Source organism: Strix aluco, chromosome 7, assembly GCF_031877795.1.
Source record: "Strix aluco isolate bStrAlu1 chromosome 7, bStrAlu1.hap1, whole genome shotgun sequence".
Classification (NCBI taxonomy): domain Eukaryota; kingdom Metazoa; phylum Chordata; class Aves; order Strigiformes; family Strigidae; genus Strix; species Strix aluco.
This window is the reverse complement of record NC_133937.1, coordinates 26,054,692-26,077,386: the sequence shown is the minus strand read 5'-3', so window position 1 is coordinate 26,077,386 and position 22,695 is coordinate 26,054,692. Positions and strand designations below refer to the sequence as shown.

Sequence of the window (22,695 nt, the reverse complement as noted above, 5' to 3'; positions counted from 1 at the left end):
AAAAATTATTCATTCCAACATGAGCTGTGCCCTCAAAACTTTTCATTTTTCAGCAAGGCAGGAAGCATTTCCCAAAAGTATAATAAACCCAGGCCCTGGCCTGCTTCTGATCTTTCATGCTCATCTACACCTATGACAAGTATGCAGGGAAAAAAGAAAACTTATGTTTTCACCAATTCCATTTCTGACTCTCTAATTTCAAAGACATCCACTGCAAAGAAATGGGCAAACATCACACTGAAACTCACTTGTGCCAGAACTGTGATGAAATTCCGGTTTAAGTGAACAGCTTCATAGAGGGCCAGAAGGATTGCTTCATTCGTTCTGTGGGAAGGATACAGACAAAAGCACAGTCAGTTAAGGGCTAACACTAGATGAGAATCCCAAGAGCAGAGTTTTTCAGAAGTATGGCCCATTTGAAAGAAAATTTTTTTTCAACTCTATAAAACTCTGCAATCCAGTTGTTCTTCCAATTATCAGTAGTACTTACCAATCCATAAAAATAGCTATTTTTAAAGCTCAACTACAGTCTTTCTTCCACTCCTGTTGAAGGTCTCCCTCATTGCTCAAACAGTGTTTTCCCTTTAAAAGTCATTTCTTTTAAGGGCAAAGGTTCCTACAGACACCGCAAACCCTCATATTTATCACTTACCCCCTTGATTTAGAAACCATTTTATTGGTGACAAGAGTGCACAAGCCATCACTTCCCATCTGCCACCTCCAACATGTCTATATGTTAAAAATGCCTCATAAAAACCACAGGGTTCTTTTTTTACACACTTTATTACAAGCAATTCAGCTGTGGCTCCTCCTGCTGCACCCTTCTCACGTAAGTGAGAATCCATTGTTTGCAGGGGTGTGATACCATTTTAGTTACAAGAGAACTTGTCTCTCTAGTTTGCTTTGTTATATTAGAACAGCTCCGTGACAGAGCGGATCATGTTGACCTGTGTGGTGAGTTGCCACTCATTGTGTAACTAACATCTGTGCACTTACTGGACGGAGATCTTCTCATCAGCATCTGCTATGAACATGCTGCCCACCTATGGAAAGAAAGAGTATTGCATAGGGGGAATTGTGAAAGCTATTGCAACAAGAGAGAAGACATGGATTTAACTAAATCAGAAGTGCCCTGGGAGAGGTGTTCTCATCCAAGGAACACATGCAACTTTCTTTCTAATACTAGTAAAATACAAATAGGAAACAGGATGACCATCTACAAACACATTTTATTTTGCACTACTGTCACTGACCAATGCTTCACTTGTCAAACCACAAGTGGGAAAAAAGGACTGCATCTTGAATCCAAACTCGGATTAGTCAGTGATTCTGTAACGGGACAACAGAGATAAATTTCTATCTGCTTGTCCCAAAGTGGTAGCAGCTTTATCCATGTCACTCCTGACAGACAGCTGCCAACACTGAACTATCCTTACTTACAGGAAGTTTTCCTGTCAGTTAGATCTCAGACTACAATTAAATCTCAGACTAAAGCAAAGCCAAACTGAACAAGGGGAACAGTGAATACTCTTTACAAGGAAGAAATTCACAATTGCCTTTGGAGGGTACCCCTCTGAAAATGCAGACACTGCCTGTTGCAAAATCCAAGTTTACTTCATAGCTACTGTGCGTCCAGGCTTGAGAAACGAGACAGTAAAGAAACAGATCTCTAAAGCTAGTGACAGACTAGACTGGAATATTCAGCTTCTCTGTTTTAGGCTACATCAACAGAGAGGCAACTTTTTTTAAAAAATAAGTTGTTTAAAAGTGTCCAACAAGTAATTGTGATTTTCTTTAAAAAGTCAACTAGAATGAAAAAGATGAAGGAAAACAATTACAGTTATCAATACCAGAATAGATATCTCAACCTTTGAAAGAGCTTTCCCAGACAGACAACAACACACTCCTCAGAACACAGCTATTTCAGTTGTATTTTGTTTGGATTGGATCAATGCATCTCCTCCTCCAGAACCCACAGCCCAAACTCACCGTGTTTGGGAACACCCTCCTGCTGAACTTCCATGAAGACACCTATTTTAAAAATAGAAAAACACTGCTTCACTGCTTACCATATTAGTTAGGGCTGAGAAGAAACCACTCTGGTGTTCCTCTTCCTTATCTTTGTATTGCCTGAACAAAAAGGAATAAGGATGAAGTTTCAGGGTTAGAAATGGAACTAGGATTATTTTATCTAAATCCCTATGAGACAGTTTTATCTGATAAGCATACAGGATGAAGAAAGCTTCAACATTCACAAGCCCTTTTCAAGAACTCACAAAAAGAGATGCAAAGGGTATTAAAATATCTGTAAACTGTGTAGAGTTGAAGTGGGGTTGCTAAAAGATGTGAGACTGAACAATGCTTGTGCTGTTATAGAGGATACATCCAGTTTGGGGTAACACTGAAGGAAAGGGACCAAGTGATTTAGGAAATTTTGTCCTGCACTGGTAAACCAGTAACGGACCACATGAACACACACAGTCAGTAACCACAGAATAGTTTCGTTTCAATCATCATCCACTACAGACTCAACCAGTCAATCACTCGATGGCCAGCAGAAACCAGGAGGACCATTATGGTTCATGGCCTGATCCTGCCTGGTATCATGTTCCTGGAGTAAGTGAAGGGACTGGAACTGGAGTAAGTGAAGTCAACAAATAGGTTGGGTACTTCAGATTTAAGGTAAGTTGCTTCATTTGGCATTCAGACAGACTAGCAAAGCTCACATGGCCATTTATCATGTCTTTTGTACAGGAATCTGATCACACACAACGCAACATGCAAAGAAAACAGTTCTAAACTTTTTGGGAAGGGAGAAAGAGTGACCTAAGCAAAACAGACCATAGTCTGAGACTGCTTTTGTCAGAACAAAGGAAGTTGGGTGGGTGAGGTTTTTTCTACTTTACTCTCATAATTTACTCTGTTAAATACACTTACACGATTTGCTGATCTTGCAAGTCATCTGCATATCTATAATAGCAGACCTTCAAAGGAATTAAAACATATTTCTGGATACTTTTGAGAATCCCACTGCACCAAAAAAAGTCTTGGGTTGCTCAAGTGAAATTGCTGTAAGTTTCCAAATTTCTCTGAAGCAGTTTCTTCTTAGGAAAGCTTATATATTTTGTGCTGTTGCTTATGAAGCAGAGGCTGGGAACATACTACCCCTACTGCTAGCCTTCTGGCTCTTTTTTGAGAAGTAGTTAATGCTTTCTGGCATGTGGATAGTCCTGGATACATTTGTTTGGTTTAGATCATGTTTCGGTTAAATCAATTTTCTAACAGAGAAGTACTCAGCAAATCATTTATCTTTTCATTTGGGATTAAGATTTTACACAAGCTTCATACAGAGGTAAAATCCATTACAGTAAAAACATACAATAGATATCTTCCCCTACAACAATATCTCTCCTGAAGCACATCAGTACAGCCGGTACAGATACATTTACACTTGCAATGACAGCAACTGAGCCGAAGTGCCTCAAAGCATAAGACTACTCCCTGCCTCTATAGGTGCATCAGGGCTGTTAGGTGACAAATAAGTGCTTTAACACAAAAAAAAGTTTGTGGAAATGTTCAGCAACTATCATGCATTGAAAAACAAGAGACAATTAGGTTTTACCTGTTATATTCTGATAAAGCCTGGGCAATTACAAGTCCCATTCCCTGAAAAAAAGCATTAAAAAACCCTTTACATCACAAATCTCAATGCAGGAAATCACACACAACACACATAGCAGTGCTGTCCCCACCTCCCGCAAGATAACCTAGCACGCTATGAAGAAATACCCCTGAAGCTGTTTGAACTATTAAGGCATGCTATGATACAACAAAAACATCTTCCAAAAATCAAGACACCAAGATTTAAAGTTGAATATCTAATTACTAAGTTAAACAGAGAACATTTACTCTCCTTGGACCTCCAGACAGAGCTTACCCACTCAAGAAGCCTCAATAAAGCAGCAAGGAAGGAAGCTGGACATTCAAAAGTTCAAAACAAAGGCCATAAACACTAGTAACCTTTTCACTTCTTGCAAACAGCCTTCACCATTCCACAGCTACTGACCATCCTTTCTGTCAAGCTAATTTAATTAACTCAGAATAATTGTTCTCACCCTTTAGTTAGCACGGAGCTTGCTTTTTACTTCACCCCTAAAGAACAGATTCTAAGTCCAGACCTCACATAGCTGATAGTGTGCTGCCACTTTCTATCCAGGCCTGGATACGAAACTTCATCAGTGGCTACAACCCAAAATATGTTGCAGGTCTCTTGACTCTGGTACAAAATTCCACTGAGCTACAAGAATTGACTTGTGGATTGGTAAAACTGGACAACACAGCACTGGAAATGAGATCTTTGGCATAAGCTATCTTGTGCCTCTTTGACACATGACAGCAAATAGTGTGTAAGTAGTTCATACATGCATAATAGCTCAACTTTGGCATGTTCCTTGCTACCCAGCTTTTTGACCACCCCCAACTGGTGATCAAACTGTCCAAATCATGAGCTGCCTAAGCTATTGCAGGAGTGCAGTTAGGGCAGAAACCCACTATACTGGTGTTCTTTACAGCAGCACTGTTCCTAGACCTTCTTTCTACCAGACACCATGACTGCATTCATTACAGTAGCACCACACATGAAAGAGCATCCCCAGCAGTGCAGAGGAATCAAGTCAAATACTTACATTGAGTGTGGCCTCATCATCTACGATGGAGAGCTTCACAATGTAGGGATTCACTGACTGCTCAGAATGGGAGGAGAAGGAAGAAAGAAAATTGGGTTTAAGTTCAGCCTTCAGGAGAAAAACACTATTATCTTTCCAAGTTTACTCAACCACCTAAGAATAATCTCTCTCCTGTCCCACAAGGCAGAACACACACAAAAAAACAGAAGTCACAGCACACGATAAGGCCACTATGCCTGGGACACCTCCTTACTGGCTCAGACAGGCAGTCTCCTGATTTTATTGAGAAGAGAGCGAGTTTCTGCTGCTCCACTAGCTCATCCGTCAGTCTTGAAAGTGGAGCAGCTGTCCTGCAAGCCTGTTATCTGTGACACGCACGCTGTTATGCAGCAGAAACAAGCAGTGAACCTGGGACTGAACATTAGCGTTCTGATATCTCCCTTCTGCAACACCTTGCAGAGATTGCTTAAAGGAAGGAGGACCCAGGAAGGCAAGACAATGTTATAGACTCAGCTGCCGCTGGGTTAGAGCTCAACACTTTAACAGTTTACACCACTGAGAGCTAGAAGTTTCTGGAGAATATAATTTCCTTGAACTTAGCTGAACAAAGCACACAGGCTCCACCTATAAAGATAAGTCCTAGTAATTTAAGAAGCATTTTAGACTAGCAATGTACATTTGGTTCATATGTGTCAGTGCAAATCTAACAAAGTTGATTTGGAACCAGGACAGAAAAGGAAAGGCTCTATCTAGTAGATGGGAAGAATAAAACCACAAAGCATGCATCAGATGCAGCCCTACAAGATACATGGTTATCCAACTGATTTGCCCACAGCTTGACAGCAAGTTAAAAATAAGGCTGATCAGACAACACCACTCTCACCATTATTTGGTGCTTTGGGAGGATCAGGCTTTCTTTTGCATTCAAAAAAGAAACTGATCAGAAGACCAAAGCTCAGCCAGTCTGTCAGCCTGCCTCCAGCAGCACACAGCACTGTCTGCTGTCTTGGAAAAAGACAGAAAACTCATACAGAACCCATCTGTTCACAATGCATGCAAAGACATTTCCTTGAGGCTGGAGTAGGGGCTCCTACTGAGTAACAATACATGGTCTTCTCTGTACAACCATGCTCCCCTTCAGAAATTAAATTTAGTCAGTCTCAGTGAAGCAGAAGCAAGCTTCACAAATCCGTAATTAAATATAGATTAAAATCCATCCTTGTAAATATATCTTAGTTTTGCTAATTTCATTCTCTTGCTCTCCTTATACAACAAGGAGAAGCTCTCCACACCACAGCTCCCGCACAGAAGAGAGGCCAGCCTGTGACTCTTGACCAATAAAAATGATGGGGCTTTTCCAGGCAACAGGGCTGTGCTGGATTAGAGGCTGCAGGGTTATCCAAATTCCCAGACATGGGGAATAAGCAAACTGGGAGATACTACACTGACCAACACCACCCAGCTGCCCTGAGACCTAGTCCTACACTCTGTCCCATCACAGAAAAGGAGGGGGAATGGGTTCGTTGTCATCTCCAGCCTATGAACAACTCTTCATGCTCCTGCTGCCCTTGACTTTCCAAGATGCATGCTCCATATCTCCTGCCTCTTGGCAGTAAGATGTCATCAGTGCGTGGCTGACAGGGTCATGAAGCTGGCCTAGCTTGATACAGATCTCTGCCCTCTATCTTTTCAATTGTCATTTTCTGCCTGAAATATTCCATTCCCCTGACACATTCCATGCCTCTTCTAGGCACCCCTAACTCCTTAAGCAGCAGGCAGACAGCTAACCAGTGTAATCCACACATTGTACTACTCTGTATGGGACAAGGCAGTTTCTAGTGCCTTTCAGTGAGCAAGTCTGTATGAGCGTGATGAGAATATTTTCTGTGCTGCCCACAGGTTGTGCAGTTTGCTCCTGCCCCAGTATTATCTGTGAGCATTAGACTGCACATCTACAGTGAGCATCAGCAACCTGCAAGTTGTGCAAGCACCCCTAAACCCACCCCACACTCCCTGCCTCCTTCCCTAACTCTAATCCTGCTATTTAGAGTTCAGTTCCCCTCTCACTGGGAATCACAGCAGAAGTTTTAAAAGTCTGAATGACACTTGCCACTCCACAACCTGCAGAAACATGCAGCAGCCTTGAAAAGTGGTTGATAAGCATTTTTACAACTTCAAAGTGTGTCAGTGAAGCAGCTACACAAACTTAGAAATAGCTTCTGCCTCCACCTGCCTCCAGAAAAAACTCAAAAATATGATTCTCAGCTCTTCAGAGAACACAGGTCTTTTCCTATCACTGCCACCAGATAGCAAACACTATAGCATTAAGATCATCTTGGCAGTGATGAGGTACAGACACAAACTCCTGGCAACCTGGGAATATTCACGATGTCCTCCATGAACTACCCACCATTAGATGCCAACACTCTCGTAGAAATTAAGGTGGAAGCTGCAGGGAGATAATTACCAGGTAATTTTTAAAGCAATCCCCAGGTAAGACATGCCATACAAAGTGAGTATTATATGAGGTGGCACACAGGTCTGGCAGAGGGAGTGAGATCTCCTCCATGCTCCCAAATGTACCGCTACCTCCTACACAAACCTATAGGAAACAATTCTTTTGGTAGGAAAAGCAAGCAGAAAAAAAACAAGTTAACCATGTATAACCTCTAGCTAAGTGCTTAACTCATCTTCACATTTGTAACACAAACGAAGGCCAGAGTTCACTCAATTATCCCTCACAAGACTTTTCCCTGACCTCTCATCAGGGATGATTCAGCAGCTTTGCTGTCAGCCTTGATGAGACCATCTCCTCTGCAGGCAGGCCATCTTGCAGGGAATTGGAGCTTGAATAATTACTCTTTTTGTTAAAGAGATTATTTACAATAATTTGAGTTGTGTGAGACCTTTTTCAAAAAAAAAAACAAACACCCAGTAATTTTCTGACTCTTCAGTGTTGATAGGTGTCTCTTCAGCACCTGCAGTTGCCTATATCAAGGAGAGTCAAGTGCACGTAACCAGACGTGAAGGGCTGTTGGACACACTATATGCTGCCAGACAAGCACACAAAGGGGAAAATCCATGTTTTGACCAATTTCTTTCAGCAAAAGACAAAACATGCAATTCTAGCAGGTTGAACATGAGGCAAAGAAATTTCCACCTAGATGTTATGTTTTAACTTGCTATTCTAGCAGTCATCCCTTAAAACACTGAGAAAGTGATCAAATAAATACTCTGCCTCACAGCATTTCTTCTGTTTGGCAGCTTTTTGTGTACACTTGGCATCACCATTTTCCTGATATAGTCAATTATTTAGTTACTCTTTCATGTTTCTCTCACACAGTATCAAGGTAAAAATATTTTCTCTGAAATCAGGACTAAGATTTTAAAAAAAAGAAGACAAAATGTAGCTGAAGACTTGAATAAGTATATACTTGAAACAACTTTTGAAAATTATTAGGTTTCAGATCAGGGACATCCCATTAAAGTTCCATGTAAAGACATGTAAATCATTTTTACTCCTAAAACAGAAGTTAATGAGCAAACCAAGATCTCAGCTACACTGATAATGAAAGCATGAACAGATATTCCCCAAGGAATTTGAGAGGAGACTACAAAATTCACATCCCCAAAATATGAAAGAACATCCTGATGCAAAAACATACCGGTATTCACATTAAAGACAGACACAAAATCATAGTCAACTAATGTATTTTCAGCCTAATTAGATTTTCTTAAGAAGCTGGAAACACAATTTAACAACCAGTGAAGTTCAGAACAAAAGAGAACCTATCAACTACAGCACAGTTAACTGAAGAGAACTCCAAAGGATTTGAGGCATGAAGTATGCTACAATACACTGACAACCAGGCAACCACGAAACTGACTCTAAGGGCCAAAGAACAGCAAATGAAAGCAGCTACTCTACTTAAGGACAAAGATTATAACTGCATTACTACAGGTTTTGCTGGTAGCACTGCTTGCAAAAGGCAGTCATATAACACCTTCCAAGTTGCTTTCCACCTTGCCAGTTGAACTACTCAAGCTGAAATTCCCCTTGCTACACGTCTGCCTCAGGCTGGATTGTGCTTTTTAAACATCAGCACAGCTTCTTTTGGGTGCCCACTTTGAAAACATCTAGGACAAAGTTTTCCAAAGCACTTGACCCCACCTCAATACTCTACAGAAAGTTACTGCAAAGAACAGAGGACAAGTCTTATGTACTCACAGCGCTCTACTTCACTAAGGACATAAACTATAGTACACAGGGATGGGACTACACAGCTCTCCACCCTTTAATGGGAATGCTGCAATGAGACCTCTGGTCTTTCCAGTCTCCCCTCAACAGTAACCCTACTCATACCATTCCCAACAGTTTTCCCTCATGGCCATATACTGAAATGAAACTCCATGCTATCACGGCACAGACTGCTAAACAGAATCTGTAATTCATGATTCTGACAACATTCACAGGAATGAGAAATTAACAGGGATTACTTTGACAGTAAGTATAGCTCCTGTCTTTGCCTGTTCTCTAGGTCTACTCATAATTCAAAACAAGATCTATTATAAAACCAGGTAGGTTTTGCAGCCTGCCTCCTCCCCGTAATTCTGTTGAGAAGGGGGTATTCCAGTACTTTCCTATTTTTTGCCAATCTGAGTATATTAAGATATTCCTAATTATGGAAAAAAATAAGATTGATCATTAAAACAGCATGCCTCATACAAAGGAAAGCCAACATTAGGTGTTTTATTGACATCTGAAATGTTTCTTTTTCAAGGTGATGAATAGCAGAAAAAACAGGAATACATCACAAAGTAGCACAACCAGTTTAGAAAAAGGAAGATGAATAAAGTTTCTCAGAGAGGAATCAGTCAAAGAGATAGAGACAGACTTCTCTTGGAAATACTAGCTGTGATGTTTCAGTTCATTCTTTGGTCACAGCTTCACCGTATCTTCTGGGGATCTGTGCTCTTTCAGCCTGCTAGTCAGGTTCTGAATCACAAATTCAGTCTGAAGCCCAAGATGACTGACAGCTCATTTTACTTTGGAGATTATGCATAACCGCACAGTCACACACACACAGGCAAACACGCAAGTTTGGCACAACAGTAACTCTTCCAAAAGGACCTTGCTCAGAATACTTTCATGAAGGAAATGCAAATCCCCTAGGTAGTTTCTTTCATGCTTGCACAAAACGAGCTGTATGAATATCATACACATTTGAGTATACGCATATGTCAGAGACAGATACAGTTAACATAATACGACTGCCTTGCAAACTTCCGTAACTCTGTGCTGATACCCTGATAAATAATATAGTGTGTACAGCTAAAAACTGTACCGTACACTGCCTTAATAATCCAGAGGCCAGTGTAAATTAATAAAGTGATGTTTCTGTTACCCAGAAAAATACCTACCTCATACTTTCTGTAGTTGACCAGCAAGGCAAGAAGGACAACAGCATCATAGCCATGTTCCCTGCGACTAAGTGGGCTGGACAAGATCTGGAATAAATAATCACACTCTTCTGTTCAGGCCTGCTTCAGGAAGCTTGCAGTGACTCTCAGACAGTGTGTGGCCATGATACGTATGAGTAAGAGCAAATTATGTCCTAACTGAAAGAGGATATTTAAGGTTGAGGGAGTGTCGGTGCTTCCAAGAAGTTCTGCACACAGAGAAGCTTGTTCATCACAGAGAGGATGCACATAGGCTTTCTGGGCATAAGGCGCGGATATATTTCTCGACAGCACTGGACAGTATCTCAGAACATCAACAGCATTATCTGTGCAAGTTATCTGGGTTTCCCCAAGCCCAGTTCCACTTCTAAAAAGTATAATTTATCAAGAGTAGAAAAAAACCTCAATATATCCAGACTGCTTTTTGAAAAAAGTTCTTCCAATACAGGAATTCTCTGTGAAATTAGCCCAGAAATCTGTTCAGCTTCTATCTATGCACAAATGTCTCAAGTGAAAACACTTTAAATAGTCAGTAGTGACTAAAAACAGCAGACTAGAGTAAGGAGGAGACTGCATTAAAAAAAAAAATCTATGACTGAGTTATGAATGGAAGCAACGCACAGTGCCAGTCAACCATGCTGCAGTGAAAAAGGTGAAAAGCAAATGTATCACTGAGAGCTCTCACTATGGAAGAATAGCCCCTGCAGCAGAAGGAAGAACCCTTACCTGTAAAATAGCTTCAAATATGCTGTTAATCATCACATACTCCAGGATAGTGTTCTGGCTAATGTTATCTGTCACCTGAGTACAAACACAAGTATTAAATCTCACCCAAAGCCTCCCATGATCTTGTAGCTGCCTCTGGCACACACTGGGAACAGAAGAGTTCTACTACCAGATTGACACATTTAACCAGAATCTCACACTTAGTCAGCAAGTCAAGGTGTGACTAGCAGTAGAGCTAGACATGAAGTAAAGGAAATCTGTCCTGCCTCCCACCCCTCTCTCTGGCAAGAAGCATGACCCATGTACTAAGAGCTCCCCCTTTCCTCTGCAGATTGGTATTTTACACAGCTGCATGACAACAGCCATCAGCAGCTGAAGCAGGCTGCTACACAGGAGGCAGAGAACGAAAAAACAGGGCGCATATGCTCCACTGAGCACTTTCTCCATCATGAACAGGGCAGTGAAGACCTCCCCTACACTTAATTTTCTCTTTTCACAGCTAAATTAGTTCACAGTTGAACATCTCCAAGAGATGATGAGTGGCTATTTGTTCTAACTTCCTCATTCTCCACATCCTTACCACTCTTGTCTATTCCACACTTCCTGTCTTTCTTCAACCCCTCTCCCCTGCTCCCTTTCCATTTATCTGAAACTTCTTAAATATCTTCTTCCCTAAAAAAAAAAAAAATTGTCTCTTCCTCCAGTCTCTGCCCTTTTGCCCCAGTTGACACCTATCTTATGAGGTAAAAACAGTCTGCCAGTCTGTATTGCCATCATGGTTAGAGCAATGATGCATGTTCTGGGCTGATCCTTGTTCTCATTCACATTTTTTTCCCCCTTCTTAAGCTTCACACTGCAGCATTCTGCTCAAGTTTTGAGACAGCTCCATCCCTCAAGATGTGGCTCATATAAGCCTTTAAGTTATTATACAGCTGGTATTTATTTACCGTCACCAAGCAGAGAAGTAGCTTCAGACACAAGCTTTTGAGGCTTTCAGAACCTTCTGCACATAGGAGCGAGTCCAAGCTCTCCATCAGATTCTAAAGAAGAACAATCACATTATTTAAAATCAGTATTTAAAATTATTTGAAATATTTGTTATAAAAAGCTTTTTAGGAGATTCAAATACAACAGCACCAATATAAAGCCACGTTATTCCAGAATCAATAACTGAGCCATTACTACTGTTACACAGGCCGTATTCACACTATTGGCTCTCAACGCTGTTTTGTATTAACTACATTTTAATGACTACAGGCATAACATCATGATCATTTTCCAAGAGTCCTCTCTGGATGCATGAGAGATTTTTGCACACATATAACAATAGACTTTATTCACAGAGTAATTCTGAGCTCTACAAATATGATCTTCCATTTTGTTTGTAAGACAGTAATACCAGTGCTTACTTTTCAATATTCCATTTTACTTATAGGCACTATGAGATTTTTTGTAAGGAACACACCTCCAATTTAATAGTACATATATTAGGTATGACTAAATAGATACTATATAGCTGTTTGACAGATATTCATAAATATTTGTTTTCCAAATACTAAGTTACAGGTAATACAGTTATTCTTAAAGGAAAAATGTAGTTCTGATAGGCAAGTTACTACTTAATGTTTTCCCCAAATGTACTATTGTTTGTAGAGAGATGAAAAATTACTACTTCTTGTAAAGAGACAAAAGATACAACAGGAATTCAGCTTTGTCACTGATTACTTTGTCATTTCCAAAAACTCAACAGCTTTACAGTGAAGAACATCAAATAACTTTAAAATGGTACATGTGCTCACAGAAATGTGAGAACACAGGATATGACTATCAGCTAAAAATTAAGCACAAGGTATGAGTCTCAATACTAGGCCTGTGCTGGCCTTTTCTGGCCTTAAGATTTCTTAACCATAGCAACTGCACAGCATGAAACTAAAGGAAAAGAAAGAAAAGTGCTCTATTACTAACAAACACAGGGACCCCAAGTGTCTTTGTGCCACTAGCAGGTAAAGAACTTCGGGACAGCTGTTTTTAATAAGTGGCTGCAGTATTTCCCCCAAAAGCTGCACCTTGGTAGACACACCTATCTACAGATCACTGCCCCTGCAACATGGCTGCTGTGCAAACTGTTTCTCTACATTGCCAGGGCCTCACCTTCATACATAGCTCTGCCTTATCAAAACCCACAAGCATGTTGATGATATCAAACCCAGAAGTGGATTTGTTCTTCTGATGGACACCTCGAATTAATGCACACAACGTCTGAAAAGGAAGAATCAGAGTATAAGATGTAAGACAACACCTAAAACTCAATAGAAAAACCCACCCTAAGACCCTCTCCTAGCAAAGCAGATATATTTAAATGAATATCACCAGCCTGGAAGCCATACATTTTGTCTGACCACTCCTTCACCTCTGATGTTTCTAAGGAGGATCTTGGATGCTGAAAACCTCAAAAAAATTAGAGAATATATTTGTCCATACTTTTCTTGTTTGTTCACCCCTTCATTTCATAGCACTCCGAGAAAAGGTAATCTTACTGCTTCTTCTGTCCACACTCAGTTTGTACCAAACAGGACCACGATCTTTGGAAAATAGCTAAGCATGACTTTTAGGCCAGAAATATTGATCAGGAAACTGCAAGGCAGAAGCAGTGTCCAATATATGGATAGACATATCTTAGAGCTTTCCAGATTAATTTATTTCAAGCATGCCAAAACACACAACATCTATACAACACAGAATCACAGAAGACCAGATTGGAAGGGACCTCAAGGATCATCTGGTCCAACCTTTCTTGGCAAAAGCAGGGTCTAGACAAGATGGCCCAACAGCCTGTCCAGCTGAATCTTAAAATGTGTCCAATCAAGCTGAATCTTAGAAGTGTCCAATGTTGGAGAATCATAGTTTATCAGATTATGCCTGTCCATACAGCAGATGCTTTTGCTATAGAGAGCACAAATTTCTGTTGGGTTACCACACTGCTACGCAGCTCAAGGCTGGGCTAGACTGCCTATGTATCTATAACTATAATATTTAACAGCATCCTTTCAAATTAATTCTAAACTTAATAATGATAAAACAATGCAAAATTGTATGTCAGAGGTGTAAATATTCTGTTTTAAATCAACTTTTTCCAGCTTACCCCCTGTCCAATGTCTCCTACAGGTGACCTCTCCAAACCTGAAATGCATATCCTGTATTCCTACAGCTGAGAGAAGCTGCGAGAAATGCATTCACTAAACTGTAAGACTCAGCCCGTGAACTAATAACATTCAAGCATCAAGACTGAGGAGGGGAGTCTCCCACACAAGACATGGGATGGCACAGTTGTGGTAAGGAGCAACCTGCAGGAAGATGGCTATTAATTCTAGGTGACAATTCTTCACAGCTTTCACTTAGGAAATGTCCAGCAGGGACAGTCCTCTGTATAAATTTCACACTAACTTCTCCAGAGCTTTATTTGACTTTCAACCCATATGGAAATTCAAAAAGGAGGTTGAAATGAGGGAGAACAGGAGAAAGTAGAATACAAAGCTACACAGATTACTCTTGAGGCCCCAAACTGACAGCCTACAGTGTGAACAAGCCCCTCTTGTCCCCCCATTGCCATCCACTTCATCCTGCATCACCAGATCCTCTTGAATTCTGAAACAAGCTATTGTTCTTCAAAGACTAAAGAGACTGTGAATGTTTGTAACCACCACAGACAATAAGTAGCAACTGCTCACAGACATCACTTCTCCTCAGAAGCAAAGAAATGAGCACAAGATGTTTGATACCAGCAGCAAATACATTGCCTCCTCAGAAGCAAAAGAGAGCATTTCCTATCTCTCAGTGTGGTACCTGTAATGCATTGACCACTCTGATTGGGTGCTCCTCACCCAGTGCCTGGATGCAGTGCTGAAACAAGCAGTTGATGTTATCTTTTATCTTCATTAACTCTTCCCCATCCAGAGCCTCCAGCTTGCCTTCTAGATATTCCAAGTTGACCTGTGAGGTTAACAAGCAGTTCATGCATGTTACACAACCACTGACACCTTAGAAACACAAGTCCTTGCACTGACAGTCTGCCACTTCCTAGGCAGAACAGCAGCAGCAAATCAGAGGATGCTTAGTTCCCGTTACCTTCATGAGAAACAGCTCCTCCCAAAACCTAGGGTTGCATTTACTGGGGTCCTCTGTCTGAAAGGAAAAGGAACAGCCATGAGAGCAAACAAGAAGAAATAATTTGGGCTGAAGTTAAGAAAAACCATCCCAAGTAGCTCAGAGTCAGCATCATCCTGCTGGATGACCAAGTGGCCTCACAATATAGAATTCTGTTTACACAGATTCCCCAAAACAGAAGGACAAACAGAAGCAGCTCTTAACTGGGATGCCTCTGTTTATTTTCTGGATTATTTTTTGAGAAATACTTGAAAAGCCATGACTTCCCATAGATGACAAACAGTCCTGGTAGACAACAGGACGAGTTGACATTAAGGAAGAGAGCAGAATACAGAGCTCTGCATGACAGTAGGAGGGTCTGAAACATGTGTCTACACTGTGCAGTCCTTACCTTGGGAAAAAAATCCACCATGCAGAATCCTCAGCATAAACTAAACCAAGAAAATTTAACACAACACTTTAGGAAGAAGAGACACTCAAGTCCTTACCGTGAAAATCTCATCATACATCAACACAACTTTCTCCTTCAATGGCTTCTTGGAGGCTGAAGATTTCCGGAGCAGCCCACCTTTCTTCTCTGTTTGGGCCATGCTGTATACCCTGAAGGTAAGAATAGACAAAAAAGGTTAAGGAAACCTGAACTTTCCTTCAAGGCATATCTGGCCTGCCTCAACTATGAAAGACTTTTTCATTGCACTGAAATACTAATAGTGTCTCACAAGTTGAAAGCAGAGGCTTTAATAACTACAGCAGATAAGAAATCAGATCAGAGGTCCCATCTAGTCCTATATCCCCTTTCAAAGAAAGATGCAAGTCAGACACAGGCAGATACAGAATAAGCTCCTTATGGATAAATTTTCTTAATTCTTCTCTGCTAGAAACTGATTCATGATCCAGACCAATGCAGTTTACATCTAGAAATGTATTTTTAATCTCATTGCATGAACTGTGATACTTGTTATCAAATGGATACCCAGTCCTTTTTGATGCTGGTCAAGCCTCAAGGACATCTTGTGACAAAAAGTTTCTGAAAATGTTTGAAAAAGTCTTCTCTTATCTGTTTAATTTGCTGCCTACCAGAGCACTTCAAATTCTGCTTTTGCACTCTAAGGTGGCGTCCAAAACTAGGAAGCATTTGGCTGTAGAGCCTCCCTAAAGCACTCCTGCCACCCTTGCTCATCCCCACCTCTGCACCTTGGCATACCTCAGCTGTGCCAGCTGCTCTGCAAATCAAGCCAGAGAAGAACCCTGGCCTCAAAAGCATCACATGTGGTTCAGTTTTGGGAGGAGGATGGAGGAACACAGGGGAGCAGCTTTGCAGAGATTTTTTTTTTCAAACCAGATGAATTTCCTGATCCATTTGACAGCAAAGGGTTTTCTAGAAACACAAACAGGTTTTACTATAATTAATTGGTGTTTCAAGCTTACTGATTATTCTATTAAAAAAAAGGAAACATGATTATTACAAAATGAGCTGTTACAAGTAACAGCCATAACTGTAGTCCTGAACCTTCTGTGACAGTCAACCCATTCCAGGGGCTGAGAGTCAGAACGCATGACTTGCCATGTACTCTCTCAACCTCATGTCTGATGCTACAAAGCACATCACCACTCTGACCTCACAAATATGCATTTATCTGCAATCACAGATTTTTCTGGCAAGCCTCACAGCTTCAGCACTGTTCTAACCTCCTCTATCACTGCAGCACTGTCTGAGGTACTTAGCAGAAAGGGAATGCCATCCCTTCTCATATCCCTGAGCTCCCAACCTTTCTCCCATACCTCCAAAGGTAATTACACACACAGCAGCAGCATACCTCAGGCAGAGGCTTGACTTAAGTCATGCTCCAGAAAAACATGGGCAGGCTCTTGTGGTAGCTGCACTCAGCCATGCTAAATTATGCACAGAGAGGTAAGTTCACTGCAGTCAGCATCTAAGACCCAGAGCTTTCTGAGCTGGCAGCCATAGAGACAGCTTTGGAATTAGCCTCCATCCCAGACTGCCTGAACCCCTTCTACAACCACAGCATGTTTAGATCTATCTTTCCCTCAAAGAGCAAGTTCCAGCAACTACTGAATGCCAATTCCATATCTCCTCTACATTCTTTCCACTGCAGACAACTTTTGATTGTCTTAAACTACAAATATGGTCTCAACTAGGACTCTCAGGCTCCCAGAGTCAGTTATTCAGACATTCATCCCTTGAGCCGTAAATCTCAGTTCTAAGCGGCAGGAAAACACCTTTGGGCCTGCTGAAACAATGCTTCTGCAAAAGACCCTACACCAGGTGTGAAGGGAAGGAGCTTTGACTGGATGGGAAAGCAGAGGGTAGGACAGAGAGCAGCAGCTCTCACACTTGAAAAGCTGAGATTTATATAGAAAGGCAGAGAGGTGCTCTGCCTTCCCACTAGAAAGGGAATATGCACAGCTGGCTGGTCAAGGGCTGGTGTGTGTGCTGGGGCGAGAATGGAAACAGCCCCAAGACACATGAACAGAAGAAAGCTTAGCAACTACTGCACCATAACCTTCTGTAAATATCGAAATTATTCCTGTAGCCTAGTAGGTCTATGTATCCAATTAAGATGGAAAAAGTTTTCAGTCTAACAAACCAAAAAGAAAACATTATTCAATCATCTTGATAGCTTCTTTTTTACAGACTTTGCATTATTTTTAAACTGTCATGGGAAATAAGACATTATTCTAATTAGAAACATAATTGGAAACAGAGAGAAATCTATTAAAAACCAAATCAAGAACGATGTCACTTTTAGCCTAGCAATACAAATCTTACCCAAGATTGCACAAAACAATTTCCCAACTAGAATTGTAAGTTTCTGAATCTAAAGCAGCTGCCAGCCCCAGCATACAAACACATCCATCAGCGTGCTTCTAATTGAATTACAGCTAACGAATCCCAATGTCAAAACTAATAAACTAACTCTCAGTGCTTCTAGGTCAGCATGCTCACATCAAATGCATGAGAATGAATGAGAAGGGATCAACGTGCGCTGCTTAGTCCCTGGCCTTTGCGAGCTGCATTTTAACACTTTTCCTACATTTCCAGAAAGACAGAAAAATCTAAATCCCACAAGATACAAAGGCTTGATGCTGGGTGAGCATCAGAGGGATTGCATGATCATGTGAACATTCTAGTCTCTGTCAAAATGGGACTTGAGATTCTTACTCTCTCAACCGAAGCTGCACAGAGCACATACCAAGAATACTGCTAGAGGCAAGGATTAAATAATGTTCTTGTTTATAATTTGCTGTTCTACAAATGAGCATATGGAGGAACAAGGGGAGAAAAGCAAAAGTCGCCTTTCATGCCAATGCTTTATTAGGCTGCGCTTGTTTCATGACCTATGATGATCAGGCTGTACAAATGGCTTTTTCTTTTCACTTTATGCAATTACATTTTCTAGATGTCATAAAGACAGAAACAGGAAACTGCATTTTGCTAATGGGGACCTTCTAGGCAGCTGCAGAAAACAACAGTTAAATGCACAAAACATTTATAAATAAGTTGCAGAGGTGTCAAATTATAAGGACACCATGACAGCTTATGAAAACAATGACACTGAATATAGTTAACAATTATCCTTTAAATGCATCACATTTAAAAAGCATCAGTGCATTTTCCACATTTTAGGTTCAAACGGATAATTTATTCTGTCAATAGGTCAGTCTCATTAACACATGCTGCTAAATGAATCCTGCTGTAATCACTGACTGCACAGGAGAACTACCCCTCAGGGCCAGGGAAGCGCACGCATGTGGATTTTTAGAACAGCAAGTACTTTGCTGTGCAGCAGAAGATCCAGGATGCTTCATCTGGAACTAAAAGAAACCTCAACAGAGCATGAGTCTTGGCAGCACAAAGGCAGGAAGATAAAACTCATGGCAGACAGAAGTTCAGGCAGACTCTTGCTTTATCTGTCATCAACCCCGGGAGATCAGCTGATCCAGTCAGGAAGAAAGGGATGAGCACATCCAACCATCCACCTCCTTTCCATTTCATTCCAGAGCTCATAGCAGAGATTCCAACCAAACATGTGACATTATGATGAGCACATCTCTGTTGGCTTTTCGTTAGAATATCCACAGGAAAAATGAACCTGACATTTTGAGTCTGAGGTTTATTCAGACTTGTGCATACTGAAAACTGTGGCCGCTCCGCATTGTCACTCAGCTCCTGTACAGACGTACTATTATTGCATAGATCATCCTATAATAGCAAAAATACTACTGTAGAGAACATAACACTAATGCACATCTACACTATAACGTAATCAGGATCCAAAACTTGCAACTTCTGTAATCTTGCATGCAGCCCACCAAGCTCTATATTTTGCATTTAATTGCCTAGGCTAAGAACCCTGAAAAGTTTTCAAGATTACAGATGCATATACACAATGCCCACATACAACCAGACATGAGTAAGTGTATTTTTTTCAGTCTGGACACCTCAAAAAAATGTACTGTAACACTTCTTGGCTAAATAAAAAGGAAACAAACTGAGGACATAAAATGGTATTTTCACATATATTCACATTTATTCCCTATCTGAAAAAGGTAGTGCAAACGATGTGATCTATATTAGCGTGTTAATGCCAAAGCCCTGGACCTCAATCAATATTTATAAAGACTCTGAATAAAGAGCTGAGATACTTTTGCTTTTAGAATCCAATATCCCTTGACTTACCACTGCTACTAAGATCCGACATAGTTGTTTAAATATTTCAAGGCTAGTAATTGCCCCCACCACCAACTGCATGCACTTGGGACCCGGTGTGATCACTCTTTGCCTTTCAAGGTATTTTGCAGGTATATCAGTCAAGTCTAAAGGAAAGTTGTTCAAAAATTATCATCTCGCTCATACAAGAGAGGGGGATAAACCGCTGCCTAAAAGTTAACTTAGAGCTTCTAAAGCCATACATTATAAGCCACGTGGTCCTTAAATTCTTCAGTTAAATTCCAGGAGAAGCTTGCACTTAATCCACGTGATGAATCTGCAGAGTCAATACTGGACCTGAGCAACCAGCAGTTAAAACACAGGTTCCAGCACTCATCCATCACTGGAAGCAATAGAGAATCTGCTCCCAGCACAAGAGTTTATGAATCCCCACGCATAGACAGCACCTTGACCCAGTTCAAGTTCCAGTATCAGAACTCCCAGGACCACCCAGCAGCAGCCTAGCAGGCCGCTAGCGGAAACAGAGAGAGAAGGAACACATTGGCTAGATTTTGTCAAGACTTTAGCAACCATTATGACCAAATTCCTGCTATAAGCCCTTTGGCAGCTTATTCTCCTCCAACTCTTGCGTTGGCGGTTACAGTTTGTGCTAGTACATCCACGCTGCTTTTATATTTCATCCATTCTTTACAACCTTACTTGTATATCGTCCATTGGAATGAAAACTGCTCAGAATGTACCTTCTTTCACAACTGTAAGGTGCCCAACCCACCACCAAGGGAAACAGTAACACTCACAGCACACGAGCCTTGGATCCATCTGGCAGAATTTCCAGGTGCCTTCATGCAGTATATAAAGAGAAATATATTCTGAGGGTGTGCTGATGACAAAAACCCACATAGATCCTACTTCTTTTTCTGCAGTACCAAGCAACATAATCCCCAGCACAGTCCCAGTATATGCATTTTTACCAGCAAGTCCTTCCATCCTGCTCTGTTAGCAGTGTACGTGCTTCTACACAGTACAATCTAAAGTTGCACCACTACTGACCTGTATTTCCCCCCTTGAAAAACAGGAAAAGCAGCTTCCTAATGCAGATACAGCCACAGACTATCTCCCACTACACCTGCTTCAGCAATGATAAAAAAGAATAACATCCAAGCTACATTTTTCACACTTCATCCATAATTGCCTTTCATTTCTAGCTGTCCAGTTAAAATAACACCCAATCCATCAACTTCACACCATCAACTAGTTAAGCTTCTTCCTGTCAAGTCCATCTAGACACGTGTCACATGCTTCCACCTCCATCTGTTCACACCATTTTTCCAAATTCATTTTTTCATCACGCTTCCTTCCCATATTCCTGGCTACAATGCCCAGCTCTCTCATATCAGAAGGTCTCTCTGAGTTTTCACTTTTCAAGCCCTTCAGAATACATCCCACCTAGTTTACCATGAAATACTCCACACTGCCTCTACACTCCCACCTAAAAGCTCATGCCACTCAGAGACCTTTTCAGATGTCTTCCTTCTGAAGAAAAGCACTCTCCCTGTAACCTTCCCCAGCCCTTTTCCCGTGGTTTCAGTTGTCAGTGGGGATACAGCGCAGCTGCATGACCTTAGCTCCGACTTCTGAGGAAGCTGCCATGTTCTAAGAAGCTGCACAGCAGAGCCACGACAAGATAAGAAAGGTAGAGCTGCAGAGAGGTAACATTTTTGAGATCTGGACTATTAGTAGCACAAACACACAGGAGGAAAAACACAAACTCAAAAAGGTGTAAGTCCTAAAACAAACAAAACCTCCAGGGAGCCAGAATATAGCAACTCAGCAACTTTGAGTAGCTGAGGCTGACTCTTCCCCTCCTGAGGGATGTCTGCATGGCTGCCTGGTGTGTTAGCAGGGGTGGTGAGCAGATGAATGCTTAGCCCAGCAGCTCATTAAAGCCTCACTGTTTCTTTTGTGCATGCTGGCCAATAACTGGGTAACATTTTTATATCGTATATACCCAGCCTGCAGAGGCTATTTGCACACAGCAAGAAGTGCCCTAAGTGACACAGACAGAGGATTACACTATTATTACTGGAAAACCAAACTGATGTCCTTTTTCCCCTCCCCGAAATTCCTCTTAAAAATTTCTGTCACGCTTTCTACCTAGAGCTCAAACAGCTGGTGAACTGCAATCACCACATATCGCAATGATCCAAATTATCTTATTGCTTGCATATTCCACCCACCTGCTCAGCCCGAATTGGCTCTCATCATATATTCAGATTACAGTCTCTGCTTAAGAGCAAACTTTCTTACAGTGACATACGCAACAAGGTTTTGGCTGAAGCTGCAAGCTTATGTAGCAAGCTGCCTCTGCCTTCAGCATAATAAACATAACACGCTCCCACTCCTTTACCACAGTTGACTGCTCCCCTTTGCTTTGCCCATGCAAGTGCTTGTAGGACCGTGAGGTAAACCAGATAATTGGAATGATCAATGATTTAAAAACATGCTCTGATCATTCTTCTTCTAGAAAGAGTTACCTTGAACCCAAACCACCTCAGCAGCAGGCAGGCTCTGTGGCACATGAGCAGCTGCACCAGCACGGCCCAAGGGTTGGGCAACTCCAGCCTGCTGGGAGGCCTCCTCGGGCGAGGCAGCACTGGCTGCACGGCACCCGGAGGCACTTACTGCGGTAACGCGTTCTTAGGGGTCACAGCAGCACTGCGGGCAGGCGGGGGAAGGAGCCGCAACTTCTTAAGCGACAGACTTGGGTAAAACTACTCCCGCACGCCCGAAGTTTCCAGGCAGCAGCCAGGCCCCACGCGGGGCAGGGTGGGCGGCGAGGGGCCCTGACACGGCCCAGGGTCACCGGCCCGCGCAAGGGGCTGTGCCAAAGCAGGCTGCGCCCCCCGGCAAGGTGCCGCCAGCACCGGCTGCCCAAAGGCCGGGGGGAGCTCCCCGGACCCGCGGGGC

General features: G+C 41.7%; 1 protein-coding gene across 18 annotated transcripts in view; it reads right to left on the bottom strand.

Moving 5' to 3' along the window:
- ARMH3 (armadillo like helical domain containing 3) overlaps positions 1 to 22,695 on the bottom strand; it is a 132,109-nt gene that overhangs the window by 108,326 nt on the left and 1,088 nt on the right. For 13 of the 18 annotated variants that reach the window (XR_012624013.1, XR_012624014.1, XM_074831109.1 and 10 more), the window contains exons 2-14: positions 16,240 to 16,413; positions 15,524 to 15,635; positions 14,997 to 15,053; positions 14,715 to 14,861; positions 13,023 to 13,130; positions 11,819 to 11,911; positions 10,872 to 10,946; positions 10,107 to 10,193; positions 4,686 to 4,742; positions 3,623 to 3,666; positions 2,070 to 2,130; positions 997 to 1,043; positions 249 to 324 (exon numbers count right to left, since the gene is read on the bottom strand). Coding sequence is in view for 16 of the 18 variants with exons in the window: in XM_074831109.1 (XP_074687210.1) it covers positions 249 to 324; positions 997 to 1,043; positions 2,070 to 2,130; positions 3,623 to 3,666; positions 4,686 to 4,742; positions 10,107 to 10,193; positions 10,872 to 10,946; positions 11,819 to 11,911; positions 13,023 to 13,130; positions 14,715 to 14,861; positions 14,997 to 15,053; positions 15,524 to 15,625 (954 nt within the window). In the remaining 2 variants the exon portion in view is untranslated. The other 5 variants (XM_074831108.1, XM_074831106.1, XM_074831104.1 and 2 more) reach the window with 5 other exon arrangements.